The sequence below is a fragment of the Phlebotomus argentipes genome, unplaced genomic scaffold, assembly GCF_947086385.1.
Source record: "Phlebotomus argentipes unplaced genomic scaffold, Phlebotomus argentipes genome assembly scaffold_4, whole genome shotgun sequence".
Classification (NCBI taxonomy): domain Eukaryota; kingdom Metazoa; phylum Arthropoda; class Insecta; order Diptera; family Psychodidae; genus Phlebotomus; species Phlebotomus argentipes.
Window position 1 is genome coordinate 6,253,356 of NW_026776174.1, and position 19,317 is coordinate 6,272,672.

A 19,317-nucleotide genomic window follows, 5' to 3' on the forward strand; every position below is an offset into this window, starting at 1 on the left:
TGCGAAAGTTATAGGGAGATACTTAACGTGGCGGCGAAAATTAATTACAATTGAAATTCATTAATGTGACGAGACGCGCGCTCGCGAGGGTTGATAAATTTTGGGGCGAGAGAGTTGAAACAATCACAATATTGCACAAATTCATTTTCCAGCCAGTGCAATAAATAAGTCCTTTTGGACTCATTAAGAGGAAATTGTGATAAAATTCGCTCTTCCCACGCGCGTCAAACTGAATTCTCCCACGCAAATACACAGTTTCCGCCCACGCAGGATGTTTGTGAGGAAATTTACTATTGAAATGGGGCTCATAATTTTCCTTGGCGGTGAAATTGTCACGAGTTGAGTGCAAAAAAGTCCATCAAGAGTGAATAATGGCAATTTATGGCACTTATTTTGGTCATAATTTGCATTTAAAATTAATTTCTGCTTTATTTGAGTCCTCAGCAATAATGCAGCCACGCTAAAGCGCTACTTAGAATGTTGGCTGTGTCAAATGGAGAAATCAAGGGGGAAATAATATGCCTCAAATTTGTCTCACAAAAACTCTGCAGAATCTTCAACACTTCAGACACTTCTGAATGCTTTTAAAGGCATTTTCTATCGGTTTTCAGACTCTTTTAAGTGTTTCTGGTCGTTTAAGATTGTAAAAACTATGGAAAATGCTTCTAAAATGCTTCAGACTAAAATTGTGAGGTTATGAATTTATCTTAGACTCATTTTAATCCATGAAAACCTGGAAATAAGTAAATATCTGAACGTTTCTACTAGAAATTGAGAATAAATTTGACACTTTTAAGCTCAAAAAGACATTTTTCTACACTGAAATGATATTTTTGAGGTTATGATTGACTTTTAGGCTATTTCTCAACCAATATGGAGTTATTTTGAGCACAAATGCTCAATTTTTGCCAAGAAAAAGAGAAAGATTTACAGTTTAAAAACAAATTTGATGATATTAAGGGTTATTTAACCACTAGAATGTGTTTTAAAACAATCACATAACCTAGAAACGCAATAAAATAGATTTTTCTAAGCGAAATAATTTAGAAAACTCCTTAATTTGTTGAAATAAAAGCTTGTGAAGTGCAATTATTCTAATTTTTTAACCTCTTCTAATTCCTAACACTTCCTTTAAGAGCTGTACACCATTTCCGACCGTAATATCTGCCCCTTGGCAGGAAGAGGAAAAATATGGTGTATTTATTAGCGCGCGTTATTTACATTTTCGGTCATACATTTTTCAATAATTTCCCTCCGCGCGGAGGGAAACGCGACACTTCTGGTCAGAAGCTTCTAAATAATTAAAATAGCCATTAATTTTAAAACAATTGTAATGAAAAATGCAGTAAATTCATTAAACTTCGACCTCATGCCGTTTCAACCATAATTTATTTAATAACGTGTCCAAAACATTTACGGTTTGGGAGAAATCTGTGTGCTGAATTCTCCGCAGAATCTCAAGTTTTTGTCCAATTTGAATCATTCTAAACTTGAGGAGCTGCTCAAGTTTGACCCACTTTGACTTTGGAAATTCACTTGTAAAGCTTCCAAATCAATGAATGCCACAAATTTGCAAGCAAAACCCAATTGATTGTGTTACAATTTCTCCGAAATCTCGTGTCAAACTCTTAATTTGCGTTTCGGGGGGGAAAATCTCGTGAAATTTTTGGGCGAAATCAGGGGCTGAAGAGAGAGGGAGAGAGAGGGAAAAAGGGTTGCTCTTCAGCGCGCGTCCGGAAAAAAGTGTAATGCTTTTTAATCGTTCACGTTTTTGAGTCGAGAATACGTGTGGCTGGATGTAATTTTTTCTACGGGCCCAAACTACCCCCTCAATGGTGAGGGTGGAGGCGCTGAAACGGTGGCGAAGTTTTATTTTTTAATTCCTCACGAAGAGAGCGCTTCACGGTGATGGAACGAGAGCCCAGCATTGCCGTCATTTATGTGAATGTTCTCCGCGCGAGGGGGTGGGTTTGCAACCCCAGGGTGGCTCTTCGTGAGAGAATGAGCGAAAAATTCACGATACCACTTAACCTTTCGCTGACTTTCCGCCATGCTTTTCGCCTCTTGCATACAAGTGCTATTAAACATAACATTTTAATTTTTTACCCGCCGCACTTTCGTTAGGATTTTTCATCTCTTTGTCTCCCGATTACCTGTTCGCGATTACTTATTTCCTGCCAGAGTTGCTGTGTTTTTGGAGCTTTTTCTGACTTTAGAATGACAGCAACATTTAGAGTTTCCATTACTGGAAATCCTTTGCATCGAAAGAAGGAAAGAAATATATTTTAAATCGACGTAGGGCGATTTGAAGTCCTTAAACTCCCTCTTATCTTCCATTAAATTGATAATATTGATCGATTACAATTATTTTCTATAGCTTTTTAGTTGATTTCATTGGTCAGTAATTGAAATATTAACTAAAAATCAGAGAATTCGGTTTTTGATAGTTTTCTTTGTGTTTGTTTCCTAAAAAGTTCGTAAAAAGGAACTTTTCACATTTTTCCTGTACATTCTGTTCATAATTTATAAGATTTTTAACTTGACAGATGAATCGAAAATGTTAAAAATTCAAAGTTATTATTTTTCAAGAAAGTAAGTTGAAAATTTAGCGTTAAAATCTCTTCGATTTTAGCCAAATTTACTTTAAAAAAAACTTCAAATCGTTCATTAAAGAGCTAATATTGCTCTGTAATAAATATGATGTAAGTATTTCGGTTGATTTTATTGATATTTATGGGAATTCTTGACTGAAAAATAACAAAGTTAGAAGAAACACTGAAAATATTACTTTCCAAAGTTGATTTTTAATACCATTCAAGTCGATTTTATCCCAATTCAAGTGAAAAAATTCAATAATATGAGAAATATTCATTAAAAGTCTAAGAACATTTTAGAATAATTCTGAAAATCTAAGATTTTCTACCCAAAAAGACGTTTTAAACGTTTTTCACTGCAGTTTTAGACCATTTTCGTAGTAAAAATCTACGACGAAAACGATGAATAGTCGACTTTTCATAGGTTTTTTGCTGAAAAACATAAAAATTTTCCAATAAAATTAATGCTTTTTGGATAAATTAAAGAGAAACTATTTATTCACATGTTCACTGCTTTGGAGCCAAATCCAGATTGAATTACATTAATTTGCTTATTATTAATATGATATTTAGAGAATATTTGTTATTTTATTTTATTCCGCAGCAAAATATAACAATTATTGTAATTTTCTGTGAATAATAATAATGAAATGATATTCTTTCAAAATAGAATTTATAATTTGACTGATTTTTTTCTTCAAATTTGATACTTTTCACAATTCAAAATTACGTCAATTAATGTGAATGATTACAAGTGGATTTTAGAATGTAAAAATAACTAAAAAATACCCTTTTTCCAACGAAATTTTCAATAAATATCCAGTAGATCTAATATTTCTCCTCTAATTCCATCAAATATCGACTCTCAAGAGTCGCCTTTTGATAGTTTCTGAGGAACTCTTCGATATTTAGCAGAGAAAGCAAAGAAAGCAAAGAATCTTTGGTGTATTGAATGATGATTGAGAACTTGAAAAGGGAAACAGAATCATTCATAATAAACTTCCAATGTTAAAATAGTATTTCTCAATGATGAACAATTCTGAAGAGTGGAAAAAGGGAGAATTTAATGGTTTGATTGGGTGGAAAAGCATCAATTGGAGAAATTCCAGCAAAAGAGCAATAAATTATTATATTGAACTACTAATTAGTATCAGCAAAATACACTTTTAATTGAATGCTGTGGAAAAGTTTCTACAATGTTCCCTTTGATGCTATCATTGCGAAATAACAGAAAATGATTGGAAGCATATTTTGCTATCAATTGAAAAGTACTTTTCCCAGCATTTCTCCATTGAGATTTTGTATTTATTTGATGAGGTTTTCTATAGATGTCATCTCATTACAAATTTACTGCGGTTTTCACCCTCAAATGGTGGCTCGTTAGGTCGATAGAAGCGCGACTTAATTTATTATGAATGTGAAAGAAATGAAAATTGCAAGGGGGAGATAATATGTCTTAAATCTGTACACATTTTCCAAACATTTCCAAATTTGCCTGACATTTCGAGAACTTGAAGTTTTTAGACTGTTTCATTCATTGAATTGATTTAAAAACGCATTTTTGGACAACTTTTCCAACCATAACCTCAAAATATAACTGAGAAATCTTCAAAAACACCGTTTCGAAGCTTTCAAGATCACAAAATGATCAGCAAATGAACTCAAAATTACTGATTTAGAGTCAAAATCATCCAAAAAGTTTTTATAAATAACTATTTTTGAGGTTATGTTCCAGTTCAATGCAATTTGAAGTATTTCTGTGCATCAAAGGTTCAGAAAAGAACTATTTATTGCATGTAAATGCTTAATTCTGCCAATGATTAACAGTTTTCCCGGGTTGAACATAAGAATTATTCGGATAATCTTTACTTGATTCATTACATAACCTAGAAAAAAGATTTTTACGATTGATTCTGCGTGAAAATCAAAGGAGATTCCTCAGAATAAGAATAATTTGGCAGTAAAAGAAGCATTTTAGGAAGATTGTAAGCTTTTGAACTTAACTTCTGACTGTATTATCTCCCCCTTGGTAAATTGTGTAAGTGGATAATTCTTGGATTTTACCATTGCATGTTTATTCATAGAGATTTTTCCATCTAATATTTGTACAGAGAATAAATTTTCACTCATTTTTTTGCATCTACTTTTGCAAATGTTTATTTAATGATTATGCTTTTTGGCATATTTTGCATATCTTGTGCTAAGAAGTTTCAATGTCATTTGGAATTTATAAAATTTGAATATGAATTGAAATGTAGTGTTTTTGCAACTCTGTTTTATATATGCGCGCATGTGTGTTATATATTTTCGCTCATATATATGTAAATTCACTGTAAGTTGAGCACTTTCATTAATCAAGAATAAAAGCTTAAAGTGTGTGCACGGAGTTGGTGAAAATGAAAATGGGGTGTCATAGAAGGGGTGAGAGAGAGACGGAGATGGGGAGAAAGGGGGTGGAAAAACATTGACAGTGTAGTTGCCAAAAATATAATAAAGCATTTAGCAAGTTATTAATAGTTTGACTCATAATACTGCATCGGATTAAGGATCACTTAAATTAATTGCTTAAATTTAATTATGTGGATGAAGAGCGTGAATGTGATGAAAACACTGATGTTTAGCGTGATTCTCTTGCTCATGCTGACGTCGTGATTGTTGCAATTGTCATCCTTGCAGGCGATGCAGGAATCATTGTCATCATCCTCGCATGCAGCTTTTCCTTCCATTTCCCTGTCAATGCAGGCCCTTTCGATGAACGCCACGACTTTTCCATTCACTGTTGCATCTGCAAATAGAATAGATTTATGGCTTTACAATATTCATGAGGCACTGGAAGTTTTTCCAAGGGGGAGATAAAAACACTTCCACAATTTCTGTGCCAGAATCACAGACGCTTGCGGAACTTTGACAGTGCTTTAAACAAGCGATTTCCCTTAATTTCTTCTCCTTTTTCGAAATTCTGTAGATTTTTCTAACCGCTTAGAGTATCATAACCTCAAATATAGGACGTAATTGTCTAAAAAAGGCTCTATTTTTTATTGTATGACTCAGAAAAACTTACAGAGAAACAGTATGTAAGAAATATTAGATGTTTCCCGAGGATATTTTGATGTGATTGAATTTTTAATCACTATTTTGGATACACTTCAGAACATAACCTAGAAATTACATTGAGATATTTGAAAGAATCCTTGATATAAACTTATACGGAATTTATTAAATGCAAATGTCTTTCTTTTTATCATCTTTTTTGTTACACTGTTGATCATAACTTCAAAATTACCTTGAGATATCTTTAAAAAAAAACTCGAAAGAAACTTTTTTTACAGTTTCAAAGGAAAATCTGGGGAATATTAATCTGTTAGAAATCAAAAATAAGCTGAAATTTGCTATATATTAGAGTAGAAAATCTATCAAGAATGTCTTAAAGTCGACAATTTTGTATGGTGAAATAATATTTTTGAGGTTATGATCAATAATAGCTTAATTAACATTGCGTTTAACATTGAAAACTTGTAAACTTGGTCATATTTCTTTTGTAAAGTTTATGGATTGGTGTTTTTCTATGTTATTTAGTTAGTAAATTTGGTTTAAAGTTAGTTACATAACCTAGAAAAGCAATAAGATCTTTTTTTTGAGGAAAATAGCGTAAAAATTCCCAAAGCATTGCGGTTATTTACTTTGAAAGCAGCTCTTTAACGCCTAATGCTGTACATATTCAAGCATTTCCACTTCTTAACACTTCTGCTTTAGCTGTAAACCACTTCTGACCATAATATCTCCCCTTTGGTTTAACCCTTACTTATCCAAGCACTGTAGCATCCTCGATGTGTTATATCGAAGTCGAAGCGAAGTCGACAGGAGCGAGGCTGCAAGTCCTTCAAGTCTATGCATCCTTTGTGATATTGATAAGTTCCCTCCAAGCTATTGCACTGATAGCAACTCATTTGAGCCTTGTTTCGATTGTTGCAGTTGTCAAAACTGCACTCTTCGCAATCATGCGACTTGCAGTAATTATCACTTGTGCATCCTCGCCGAATAATGCCATTTGCGACGCTCGTGTAGCATTTTTGCCGCACACCAAATGTGGGATACAAGTCACACCAAATTCTGCTATTACTTCCCTGATAAGCCGCACAATCGCTGGTCTTGATACTTCCGAAGCATTCGTGACACTGAAGCTTTCTGCCCTCAATCCCAGACGAGGCGGAATTGCAGTTGCTTTCAGAGCACTTGAGACACTTGCTTCCGAGTCTGTCGCAAGTGTCTTTTGCCTCTGTCTTGTCAGACACACAGCCGCGATGGACGATATTGTAATCGGTCACGGCAAAGCATTGATCACTGCGCTCATAATTTCCACAAACTTGCGAAAGCGATTGATGCAGAATCATGTTTTCGGGGCAATTTGTGCCGTCGCTGCATTGATAGCAGAAAAGTCGATTGGGTGGGAAAAGTTTGCCGTTGCAATTATTAGGTGTGCAAGTTTGAAAGATTTCACAGTTGTGACTTGAGCAAGTGGTCAATATTTCCTGATAACATCCACGAACTGTCTTTCCGGCGGGAGTAACAAGTTGAGCGCACTGATCATCGTAGCTTGAGCAGACTTTCCTCGGCATTTCAGCATTTGCGCTTATGCAATTTGCGCTATCAGGATTTTCCGAGTCAGATTCGCAGACGTGACATTCCTGAAAATCCACTGTTTGACGAGGAAAAGGAGAGATAAATTCTTATTCAGTCAATTGCAAGTGTTAAATCGACATTTCAATCAGAAACTATGAAGAGTTTTCCTAAGAAAATTGTCTCAAATTGCAGTCTAATGCAATTAGCGACTCTGATAAATAAATTAAGTGCAGATTTTCAGGATTTTCCTAAACGGAGCAACAAGATTTGAGTGCAAATTGTGAGGTTAAAAGGATTTAAATTAGAAGACAATAACATAATTAGCAATAACGAGCATGAATTGGCTGACTAAAAAGGCTTTAAATGCCTTTAAAAAAGCATAAAAACTTGCCTTAGTTGCTCAAAAATTATCAGCTTCATTCTTCAAAAATTTGTCATTCGCCTAAGGATTTAAACCGTTTTCACCCCAAAAATAGATGGAAATCTGACTTTGAAAATCTGCAAACGTAGTGGAATATTACACTTAAATTTTGAATGAATATAATATTTGGCATATCATATTGAAATTAAAAGAAGGAGAAAATCTTTCGCGATTTCAGACCAGTAACTTTGTGATTATTCGTAATTTTTAAAGTTTTCGTGGTTTTTTCTTTAAATTTCAAGTATTTTCTCCACAAATTGTCACTAGAGGGCAGCACTATAACAGCATTAATATTTCCGATTATATTTCCCAAATCAATCTATGTTTAAACGCCTCCGAATAATCTGTTAATCGCTATAAATCCCATCAAATGAAATTTCAACAGCAGATTAATAAAAAAAATTTGTAACATTTTTGTACATATAAAATGATTTTTTTGTTTATATTGATATGATGAATATTTCAAAGAGCAATAAACGTCATCAAAAACAGCAGAAGAAGAGAACAAATCTCATCATATTAATTAATTTATTGAGAAATTATTTAAATAAATTGTTCAAAATAATAAATTTAACGTCTAAATTATATTTAGACCATTAAGAATCCCTTAAAATCGATTTTGAAAAGCAATATTATAAGTTTTTCTATTCACTTTGCTATATTTCATTCAAAAATTCGAATAAATACCAGTAAAATCAACTGAAATATTCACAAAATAATTATCAAAGAGCAATAATTCGGTATATTTTCAACTCTGTCTCTTGAAAAGATGACGATTTTGACTCTTCATAGTTTCCTATTCACTCGTCGAAGTGTTAATTGTAACCTTTTGTGTTGCATTCTTGTCCACGACATATTTTGCACTTTCCCGATTCTCGGCAGATTTCGACGAAATTGTCCGCTTGGCCAAACATGCATCCTCTCTGAACGTGTCCGCTTTTCCTCTTGTGCAGGAAACATCCTCCTTCTGCGTATTCATACGCATCTGGGCATGTTTCGACGAAGGATTGAGGCTCATTCGAGCATCCTGAATAGGTTTGAGAGTCACAAACTGCACAGCGTTCTCTGACAGTTTGATTTGAGTTGCACGCATCTTCTGAACACAGTTTGCAGCCTTTGATGTTCTTGCAATTATTCTTCCAGTACGAATTGTCAGAAGTGCAACCACGAATTGTGAAGTTTTCACTGTTGGAATAGAAAAAGCACTTCTGATCTTCAGGATATTTTCCACTGCAATCAATTGCTTTCTCTGATGGTTGGAGAAAATGGCAAGTTTGATCGACGGTCGAATTGCATTTTACACAAGTTAGAGCACTATTTTGTGTGAAAAATTTGATAAAAATCAGCGATAATAAGAGGAAAAACATAATTTTACTGCTTGCGAGAGTCTCTGAGAGTTTACTGAATGAAAATTAGCTGGCGAGTGGCAAAATAAAGCACCAAATTGGCAATAAACTACTTCTAATCTTCATTGATAAGACTTCCGTGAATCTTCTATTTTTAATGCACTGTTATAAAATATTATCTATATAGAATATTATATACAATTTAGATAAAAATTCGATAGAAACGATAAAAATGCTTCAAATTGATTTTCCATCAGCTTTTGCTTTCAATTTGTGTGATGAATTCTTTCACAAATGCATGAAAACTTTCTTTGTAATTTTCTTTGTGTGAAAAACAAAAAAAATCTTAAATTCACTCTTGTTTCATGTGAATTTTCCCCTGATTCAGACGAGATTATCCGCGTAAATGCATGAAATTTAAAGGTATGTAAATGAAATTGTTTGCTCATCGGTGTGAAATCGAGAAAATGTTATCTCTTCTTCTTCTTCTTCTGCTTTTCTTCTCGCTGAAGCTGTGAGGAGAAATTGATACGGACGGGCAATGGATGCGCCAGGATCCGGCAAGGAGGAGACAGAAATGGACGTTCTGACTGAGGAGGCAATTAAGGTTGAGTGCAGTCACGAAGGTCAGCCGCTGAAGTCACCTGATGGCGATGCAGCGCGCACGAATCGCTGGCATTTGGTGGGTGTTCATGTGAAGATAGCATTGCTCAGCGTCTGCTGGCTGTTCTTCGTGTGGATGCTGCTGCGGAATGGGGAGAAGAAGGTGGTGCAATTTGTCGGAGTGTCCGTGCCACCGGGTGGCAGAGAGTTGCAAATTCCGCCCCGGCCATTCGTCCTGCTGCTCAATGGACCCTTTCGGCAGTCCCAAGACGTGGCCAGCGGGGAGGGAGATTATCTGTTTGTGTCTGCTGCTGGGCGGAATGCGAGTGATGATGTTTGGCGGGTGGCGATTGTGGGTGATCAGGAGGAGTCGCCGTGGCTGAGCCTGAGGCACGGCTTTCCGGAAGGTGGTGCACTTCGCCTGTGGACGAGTATGTCGAGGGATGTCTTCATTCGACTGGGTGTTGATGTGGCAGCATTTGATGAGGTCTGCGGAGTAATTTACGCCACAATGATTCTCATTGCTCTCTACGTTCTGATTATCTTTGACATTGTTCATCGCACTTTTGCCGCCATTCTCATGTCAACACTGGCAATTGGCGTGCTGGCGATGCTCGGCGATCGGCCCACGATGGAGGAGATCGTGAGCTGGATCGACTATGAGACACTCATGCTGCTCTTCAGCATGATGACGTTCGTCTCCGTGATGAGCGGCACGGGCATTTTTGACTACTTCGCCGTGAGAGTGTTCCGATTGACGCGCGGCCGAATCTGGGCGCTGATCCACGGACTGTGTCTCTGCACACTCGCGGTGTCGGCGTTCCTCGACAATGTCACAACAATCCTCCTCATGACGCCCGTTACGATGCGATTGTGCGAGGTAATGCGGCTGAAAGCGGCGCCAGTGCTCATGGCGATTGTCATTCACGCGAATATTGGCGGAACGGTGACGCCCGTGGGCGATCCGCCGAACGTGATAATCACCTCGAATCACTTTATCGCCACCAGTGGAGTGACATTCCTCACGTTCACATGGCACATGGCGACAGGGGTGATTTTTGTCGTAGTGCAGACGCTGCTGCAGCTCCGGCTGCTGCTTTTTCGGGATGTCAATGCATGGCGCGCTGTGGTGCCGGAGGACATTGAAAAAGTGCAGCAAGAAGTGGCGATGGCATCAGCCAGCCAGCGACCGCAGCTTCGGCAGAGGGTGAAAAAGCTGTCGAGATGGGGCATCGTCGATAGAGATGAATACATGAGGACAGTGCAGGAGCTGGAGTCACTCTATTCAATTAGGAATAAGCCACTGCTCATAAAGTCCACCATTTGTCTCGCATTCATCATCATTCTCTTCTTCGTGCAATCCATTCCGACTCTTCACAGCATTTCCGTAGCATGGGTGGCGCTGCTGGGGATGCTGTTGCTCCTCATCCTCCACAATCACTCCAACATGGAGGAGCTCCTGGCGTCGGTGGAGTGGGCCACGCTCCTCTTCTTCGCCGCCATGTTCATCCTCATTGAGTGCCTGAATCGTCTTGGGCTGATCAGATGGATTGGTAGAATCACAGAGCAGCTCATCCTGGCCGTTCCGCTGCAATATCAGCTCGCCATGGCCATCGTCATCATCCTCTGGGTCTCAGCGCTCGTGTCCGCCTTCGTGGACAGCATTCCGGTGACCACGATGATGGTGCGCATTGTGGTGGGTTTGGCGCAGAACGCCAAGCTGCAATTGCCGCTGCAGCCGCTCGTCTGGGCGCTGGCCTTCGGACCCTGTCTAGGTGGCAATGGCACCTTGTTCGGTGCATCTGCAAATGTCGTGTGCGCAGCTTTGGCGCAGCAAAGAGGCCACGTGATCACATTTCGGGACTTCTTCATGTAAGACTCTCTCAACGCCGCTTCAGTGATTTAACACTCTAAATTCTCCCTCATTCTTTCAGATTTGGATTCCCTCTAATGCTAGGCAGTGTCGTGATTACCACAGCATATTTGCTATTGGCTCACGTGGTGTTTTCTTGGCACTAAATCAGCGAAGATTCGTGAAGAATGATATTGAAAAACAGGAATTTTTTAGTACTTAAGAAATGAAAGAGGTTAAAATATATGTCATGTGTTTATTACACACAGAGATTGTGTGACAAAGTACAAAACTAACATAAGAGTCGTTGCAACATTAATTTCATAACATTTTAAATAAGCTGTCAAAGTTATAAATTGCGTTGCAAGATTGCGATTCATCATATTTACCAAAATTAGGAATTTATCTTCCAAAAAATAGGGAAAATCACGTGAAAACTGATCATTTGTAAAGATTTCAATGCACTAGATTGAGGTTATGTGTTTCCGGACGTTGTTTAACATTTTCCATGGAACCTGATTTGTTTCCCAAAGGATTTAGAAGCATAATATTTGATTATATTTACACGTACAAAATGTCGCTATGCTAAAATGTCAGAGAAAAAAGACATCTTTCTTCTTGCCAGCAGAATCCTTCAAGCAACCCATCGGAAAGAGACTCTTTGAACGAATAGTCGAGAATAAAGATATATTGTCAATGTGATCTACTATTTCGCTATTCTTTGCGGTGAAAAAATTGCTCGATACTCGCTGAAAACTCCTGGAAGATCCAGAAAATTGGGCTTCACTTACACTAAAGAACATTTTCTAACTTCAATGTGGAGGAAAATGGTCAGAAACTGGGCACAAGATGGAATATTCTAACATAAAAACCGCATTAAAATCTCTTTTTTGACAGCTTAAATTCGTTTTAAATAGAATAAAGTTACAACTCAAATTCGTAACTGTTACAAAATCTATAAAGTTGCAACGACTTTCTAGTCTGAAATTTGCCCTGAACTTTCTGTCACTTAATGGAATGACTTAGATATAATCTTGTGCATTCAATTGTACTTAATATTAAGCCAGAGACCAATGAATTTTCTGTGTAACTGAGTTGGAAATGTTTATAAAATTGCAAATTAAAAGCTCTCCAGAGTCTTTGCACTCGAAATTTCCATAAATCAGAGTGAAGAGTTGAGAATTCACAGAAGTAATGACTCATGAATTAATATTCATCTAACATTGTAATAACAGAGAGGAAAATAAATGACTATTTTCTGGTGGAACAATCTGCTTTTCTCACAAGATATTCTCTCTCTCTTTCTCAAGACTTTCTGGCACTACAAGCTTAAAGCTTTATCCCACAATTGTGGAGCTTCTCAGGGAATTTATTTATTCAAAAGTTTTTCGGACAAAAGCGTCGTTCTTCTATACCTAAAACACACACACTCAATTGTTTTATTTGTCTTTGGCAAAGTTGCGAGCTTTTCAACTATAATGCTGTCTTATTTTAAAGTAACACTTTGAGGATTGAAAGTGCTCTGGAGAAATGCAGTGGAATTTTTCCCACCATTCCCCGGAGAGCTGGACTGAAGCTCGATGTATTCGCTCGGGGATTGGGAATCGCTTCGGTCATCAATGGGTGTGTGGGTGAGAAATCGCGACTCGGCGTCCATTTATCAAAATCAATTTGAAGACATCACACAAAGCAAGTGGTGGCGAAGGGCGCCCGAGAGAGTCATGTACTTGTCCATCGCCCGCTGTCCACTCGCCATAAATCATACACACCTGGTGCTCCTCTGCAGAACCCATCTCCGGGCGTGGGGACGGCGTGGAGCGTGTGCTGGTCGGGGATCGCTTTTAATAATGGCTCACGTGGAGTGGTTTTCAGGCGGAATTGCCGGACAAACACACACACACACTGCAAAGAATTTCGCATCAGCATACGAGCAATGAGAAAAAAGACGATGCTCCAGGGTTTCAGCCCCCGCAGATGCTGTGCATTTGATCTTTGAGCCACAATGCTGTATCAAGGGCGAAATGTTGTGTCTCAAATCTGTACACCATTTCAGATTGCAGGAACTGATTTTAGTGTCGCAGGATTTGTTTATGAACAATTTCTATCTTTATTTCTTAGTTTTGTCTTCGGAAAATGCCTCGAAAAATTCTAACCAAATTGTGAGGTTATGAATTTGGCTTAAAAATACTTTTTAGACTAATTTTAATACTTTAAAACCTATAAATTAGGGAATTGAGGATGAATTTCCCACATTTAAGCTAAAATCTCGGAAAGAACTCAGCAAAGAAACATTTTTCTTGACTGAAACGATATTTTTGAGGTTATGTTTGACTTTTAAACTAATTTTTTCAACTACCATTTAGCTAATCTGAAGTTTTTGTTAACGTAAATGCACAACTTTTATATGAAAAAGAGAAACATTTCCAGTTTGAGGGTTATTTAATCACACGAATCGGTTTTAAATCAATCACATAACCTAGAAAAACAATAAAATCATCTTTTCTAACTCGACGGGTGAGTTGAAAACTATGAAAAGCCAAAATCGTAATTTTTCAGCAGAGCGAGTTCACAATTTAGCGTTAAAAAAGCTATGAAATTTGCCAAATTTCCTTTAAAACTCTTAAAAACGACTTCAAATCGTCCGTTAAAGTTCAAATATTGCTCTGTATTAATTATTTTAAAATTATTTTAGTTGATTTTATCGACATTTATTTAAATTTTTGACTAAAATATTACAAAATTAATAGAAAATCTGAAAATTTTACCATCCAAAGTCGATTCTTAATAGTCTTCCAGTCGATTTTATCCAAAAGAGTTCTAAAAAATCAACTTTTCATACTTTACTTGAACTTTTCTTTAAAGTTTTTAAGTGAAAAAAAAATTTAAAGCTATGAGAAATATTCGTTCAAAGTCTAAAAAATATTTTAGAATCATTCTGAACATCAATTAATTATTTTCTGAAAAGGTGTTTTATACGTTTTCCTAATTAATTTTTTCCATTTGTGCTTTATGGATAAAAAAGATTTTTTTACTATTGTGTCATAAAATATTATTTTCAAAATTTCTGTAAGGGAAGAACAAATAAAAAGCTTTTCAAAATACCTCAGATGAACTAAAGGGAATTTAAAAACAAACCCTTCAATTTGTAGCAATAAAAGCTTTTGCAATGAAAATATTCCAAATATTTAAACACTTTCACTTCGTGACACTTCCTCAATGGTTGTACACCACTTCCGGTCATAAAATCTTCCCCTTGTGTTTGTATTTGGGATGTCTGTGTTCCATTTTTGGGGGATTTTTGATAAAAATGTTTTGTAGGCAAGATGAATAGAAAGGTGAATAGTTCACGTGATGTCCAATAACCCTGAGCTTTGGGAGCCACAAGAGTGGAATTCGAAGAATTGAGCACGAAAGTTGGGGTGAATCAAACAGAACGACCACCACCTTTTAGGCATTCTCTCTGTTGGCGAGGAGGTCACCCCGGAAAAACAAAAGGAACACACAAAAAATTAATATTTTATGAGACAAAGAGCTTGAGAGACGCTGAGTAAATATACATTTTGGGGTTTTCTCCTCGCCTCCAAAGACTCTTCTTCTTTATTTGCACAAGAAAGTGTGTGTGCGCTTGTGAGATGGAGCATTTGCATAAATATAGAACAGGAGAGAGAGGGAGTATCTTCCCCAAACCCAAGTCAGGACACACTCTGTGAAATCTCTCGGCAAACCACCCTTTACTCAGCCATGAATTTCTGAGGGCAAAAGGGGCGGCTTTCTTTGACATTTTTAAGTGAGAATTATGACATAACAAAGGGCGAAGAGCCCAGAGAAATTGTGCGACTTTCCTACTGTGTTTTTCATGCCACAAGATGCTCTCACCCACTATCCTTTCCTGCTCTCCATATCGATCATCCCCTCTTGGCTGGAGGGAGGGAGAAAAAACACCGCAATCACTTTTTCTTCTGGGGCATCGTTTAGTGACTCTGCAAATTGGGAGGCACGAAGGCACGGGGAGAAAAGAAATTATTGCGTCCACCATGAGATTGGGAAAATTTTTATTCATTCATTAAAGTCCTGGCATTTTTTCACAACATCCCTTCTTGTCACTCGTGCTTCTTGGGGCGACGTCGATTAATCTTCTTTTCCGGAATTGATTTAGTTCCCTCTTGCAACCACCCGAACGCGCGGGGGTGGCAGAGTCCGTGACATGGTGAGAAAGAATGAGCGATTGTGGGAGGAAATCATTAGGTCCCTGAAATTTGGCTCGCATTGCGGCTGAGATGTCCCCAGCCGAGGGTTGAGTTGTGGGCGTGAATATGCCAGGAATTCCCCCATAAGATTCTCATATGAGAGTGTCCTCGATTTTTCTTCGCCACCACGTCCGGGTTCAGGTATGCTCGTCCCTTGCTTGGCTCAAGGGGGCTGATAATATGCCTCAAATCTGTACACCACTTCCTTTGCAGATTCTTCAACACTTCAGACACTTCTGAACGTCTTTAGAGGCATTTTCCATCGTTTTTCAGACTCAATTTTGACTTATCACAATCTAAGCTAGGTTTTGCCTTCAGAAAATGCTTTGAAAACTTCTCAACAAATTGTGAGGTTATGAATTCGGCTTAAAAATATTTCTTAGACTCATTTTAATCCTTTCAAACTTGTAAATCAGTAAATATAGCAAAAATCACAATTTTTCTACTAGAAATTGAGGATGAATTTGACACTTTGAAAGCTCAAAACGCGGAAATAACTCAGCAAAGTGACGTTTTTCTACACTATAATGATATTTTTGAGGTTATGATTGACTTTTAAGCTTTTTCTTAACCAATATGCAGTTATTTCGATCAGAAATGCTCCAATCTGCCAAGAAAGAGAGAAAGATTCACAGTTTAAACACAAATTTGAAGATTTTCAGTGTTTTAAAATAACCAAAATCTATTTTAAATCAATCACATAACCTAGAAATGCCATAAAATTGATTTTTCTAAGCGATAAAATTTAGAAAACGCCTGAATTTGTTGAAAAAGAAGCTTTTGCAGTGCTGATTTTCTAAATATTTCTATAGTTTCACTTCCTAACACTTCCTCAAAGGCTGTACACCACTTCCGGCCACACTATCTGCCCCTTGGCTTTGCCTCCCTTGCAGGCGAAAGAATGTGGAAGTCCAGGTAAATGATGTCTTGGTTTGTCGCTGTCGTGAGCTGCTTTGGCCCGTCGTAATTTTTTTGTGCTCCGTGTGTCTCCGAAGGGTTGGGCAAATGGGCGAAGAACTTAATAAAACGATTACCAACTTCCTGACCTCACCGGGCCCAGTGTCAAACCTTCCCATGCGGATTTTGTCAGGCACATCGTGGCGGCCAGGATGCGGAGGAGACACGCCTCTTCCGTGTCACGCTATTTATCCTGTCCGGTGCAGATTTCGGCTGTGGCTAATTTATGATCCTCCACTTGTCATAACGCTCACTTTGTGCCGTGTGTACTCGGGGCTGTTTTTCATGCTCACTTACAAGTGGTCGTTTGCATTTGGTGAAAATGATATACGAATTGCAGCAGAGTGAAATTTTTACTCCTGAAAATATCATCATTATTAATTACTGTCTGTCGTAAATGGGGCGCATTCGAGGGGTGCGACCCGGGCGGGGGTGTGTGTGTGGCACAAGTGCTGTTCGTGGCAAAAAACCATTTTGCTGTTATCACTTAATTCGCTTGAATGATTTCAAATGGCACGGAACGGGGGCGGGGGTGGACTGTGAAAAGAGATGTAAGATTCCAGCGGAGGGTCTTTCCGTTTCATCACAGAGCATCTGAGCTGATGAAGTGTTCAAACACAGAATCACTAGATTGTGAGCACAAATAGCAACTGTAATCAGCCGACCAAACAAACCTAATTGAACGGTTTATCCTGTGGCTTCAGCCATTTAAATAAGAAGAGGGTGTATTTGCCACACGTGCAAGCAAATGTTGCAGTTAGCTTATTATGAAATATATTCACTGATTCAGACAATGAATTCTTGCGCAATGCTTTAAGCTTGATAGAAAGGACTGAATCTGAACAAGGAGCAGCAAAGCCGTTACATTTTGAAGAAACTTGAGACACTTGACAATAATTGAAAGTCAGTCCAAAAGGTCGTTGTAAGTATGATTTCATAAAATTTTAAATAAACTGTCAAAGTTATGTTTTCATACTTCTGTATTATAAGATTACGATTCATAACAGTTACGAAACATTTATGTCTGAAGTCAATTCCAATATTTCGTCGCGAAAAATGGAGAAAATAATCATAAGCATAGATTTATTGGTTTTTCCTGACGATTTTTGCACATTTCAATACTTCAAATTGAGGTTATGTGATTCCGGACATATTTTGACCCTTTTCAAGAAAACTGATTGATTTTCCAAGCATTTGCAACTACACAAAAAACTATATGTTGATTCTATTTATTGTTCACGCGTCTTGACATGCAAGAAAATGCGTCTGTGCTAAAATGTAACAGAAAAAGTCATCTTCCCGGACATTCTAACCAGCGAAATTCTTTAAGCAAACTCTTGTCAATGTGATTTACTATTTCGGCAGGTTGAACTCATTGATATTCTCTAAAGAATAACTCAAAAGTAACTGCAAAGAAAAGACTTTTTGACAGCTGAAATATCAAATAAACTCTCAACTTTGTCTTGCAACGCCCTTCTCGATCGTATTTCATCCCTTACTTTACACTAGCGCTGCCTGGCGGCCGCCAATAAAGGTTGTGAAAAGCGTAAAGTTGCATCGCCAATTCGTAATTATTACAAATTCAACTACAAAGTCTGCAATGTTGCAACGACTCCTAATAAAAGCAACAATGAATGTACATAAGAATGGTTTGGTTCTTTGATAAATTTGCAACAAATGTATTATACTGAGTTTGAAACTTATTAATTATTGATGATTTCGTGGAATGAGCAAACCTTAAATAAGGATAATTGATAGCATATAGGGCAAATCAATGCAAATTGCACTTAAATGGATCGAAATGTTCTGAATATCACACCTACATTATGCATTTCAAGTGTCGGAATCTCATTTAGCCACTTGAGTGGTTTCGTCATTCAGAATTATTACCTATGAGTGACACATAGTGTAGATTGTCTCATTGTTGAGAATGTTAGCGACACATGAGTGACTGCGGGATCTTTAAGCTTCCACAATGGAGTGAAATGCAAAACTTAAAATGCTTTTTTATCTACAATGCGAGGCAACTCTGGGAAAGGCGTTTCGTGAGCTATGCTTGATGGTGTATCGTGGTGTCGACACATCATCTGGCGCAGAGAACGATCTCGATTTAGTGCCATAGGGCCTTATCTCTTCACTTTCTGGCCAATAACGCAATTTCATACCCCCGCCCACTAATGATTTTAATTGACGCGTCTGGAATGAAGCCCGCAATACGGCCACCGGTTAATGTACCTTGCCATGCAAGTGTTTAGATTAAGCGCCACAATTGCCCACAGTGGTTCTCAAAATCCATCTGCCCAGAGATTAGTGGCGCTGTGAAACACGACGCTGGGGGATGGTAATTGCCAAAGATTGACTATCTGTGCTGTGTGCTGTGTGCAGCGGAGTTATTGTCCATTTATCGAAGGTGTACAGAGAGAGCATGGGATGTATAATCTACTTGCAATGCTTACTCATCCGCAAATGATGCAGCCACAAACACATAATCTTTTTTACGATCACACACCCGGAGAGACGCCAAATTTCATTCTATGCTTTTTTAGCCGTGACGCCCCGGGCCGAAAGTGGGAAAAATATGCTGGTCTCTGTACGTTGAGGAGAGAGAGAGAGAGAGATTGCCGGTGTGGTGATAGTGAAAAATTGTTGAGCACACAAGCGACAATTTTAACCCTCA

General features: G+C 37.7%; 2 protein-coding genes across 2 annotated transcripts; one reads left to right on the top strand and one right to left on the bottom strand.

Moving 5' to 3' along the window:
- Positions 1-5,146: 5,146 nt before the first annotated feature.
- On the bottom strand, positions 5,147-7,210 carry LOC132258051 (uncharacterized). The gene is made up of 2 exons (XM_059755152.1): positions 6,397-7,210; positions 5,147-5,379 (listed from the first exon to the last, which is right to left on the bottom strand). The coding sequence occupies exons 1-2, from the start codon at positions 7,208-7,210 to the stop codon at positions 5,147-5,149; spliced, it is 1,047 nt and encodes a 348-aa protein (XP_059611135.1).
- Positions 7,211-9,522: 2,312 nt separating this feature from the next.
- LOC132258052 (P protein-like) lies at positions 9,523-12,668 on the top strand. The gene is made up of 2 exons (XM_059755153.1): positions 9,523-11,456; positions 11,519-12,668. Exons 1-2 carry the CDS (start codon positions 9,523-9,525, stop codon positions 11,601-11,603), a joined length of 2,019 nt encoding a protein of 672 aa, XP_059611136.1. The 3' UTR covers positions 11,604-12,668.
- The last annotated feature ends 6,649 nt before the right edge of the window (positions 12,669-19,317 follow it).

Coding starts and splice junctions, on each gene's coding strand:
- LOC132258051 (XM_059755152.1), bottom strand. CDS start 7,210: ATGCCGAGGAAAGTCTGCTCAAGCTACGATGATCAGTGCGCTCAACTT. Junction 5,380..6,396: donor ATGCTACAGTGCTTGGATAA/GTAAGGGTTAAA, acceptor TTCTATTTGCAG/ATGCAACAGTGAATGGAAAA.
- LOC132258052 (XM_059755153.1), top strand. CDS start 9,523: ATGGATGCGCCAGGATCCGGCAAGGAGGAGACAGAAATGGACGTTCTG. Junction 11,457..11,518: donor ACATTTCGGGACTTCTTCAT/GTAAGACTCTCT, acceptor TCATTCTTTCAG/ATTTGGATTCCCTCTAATGC.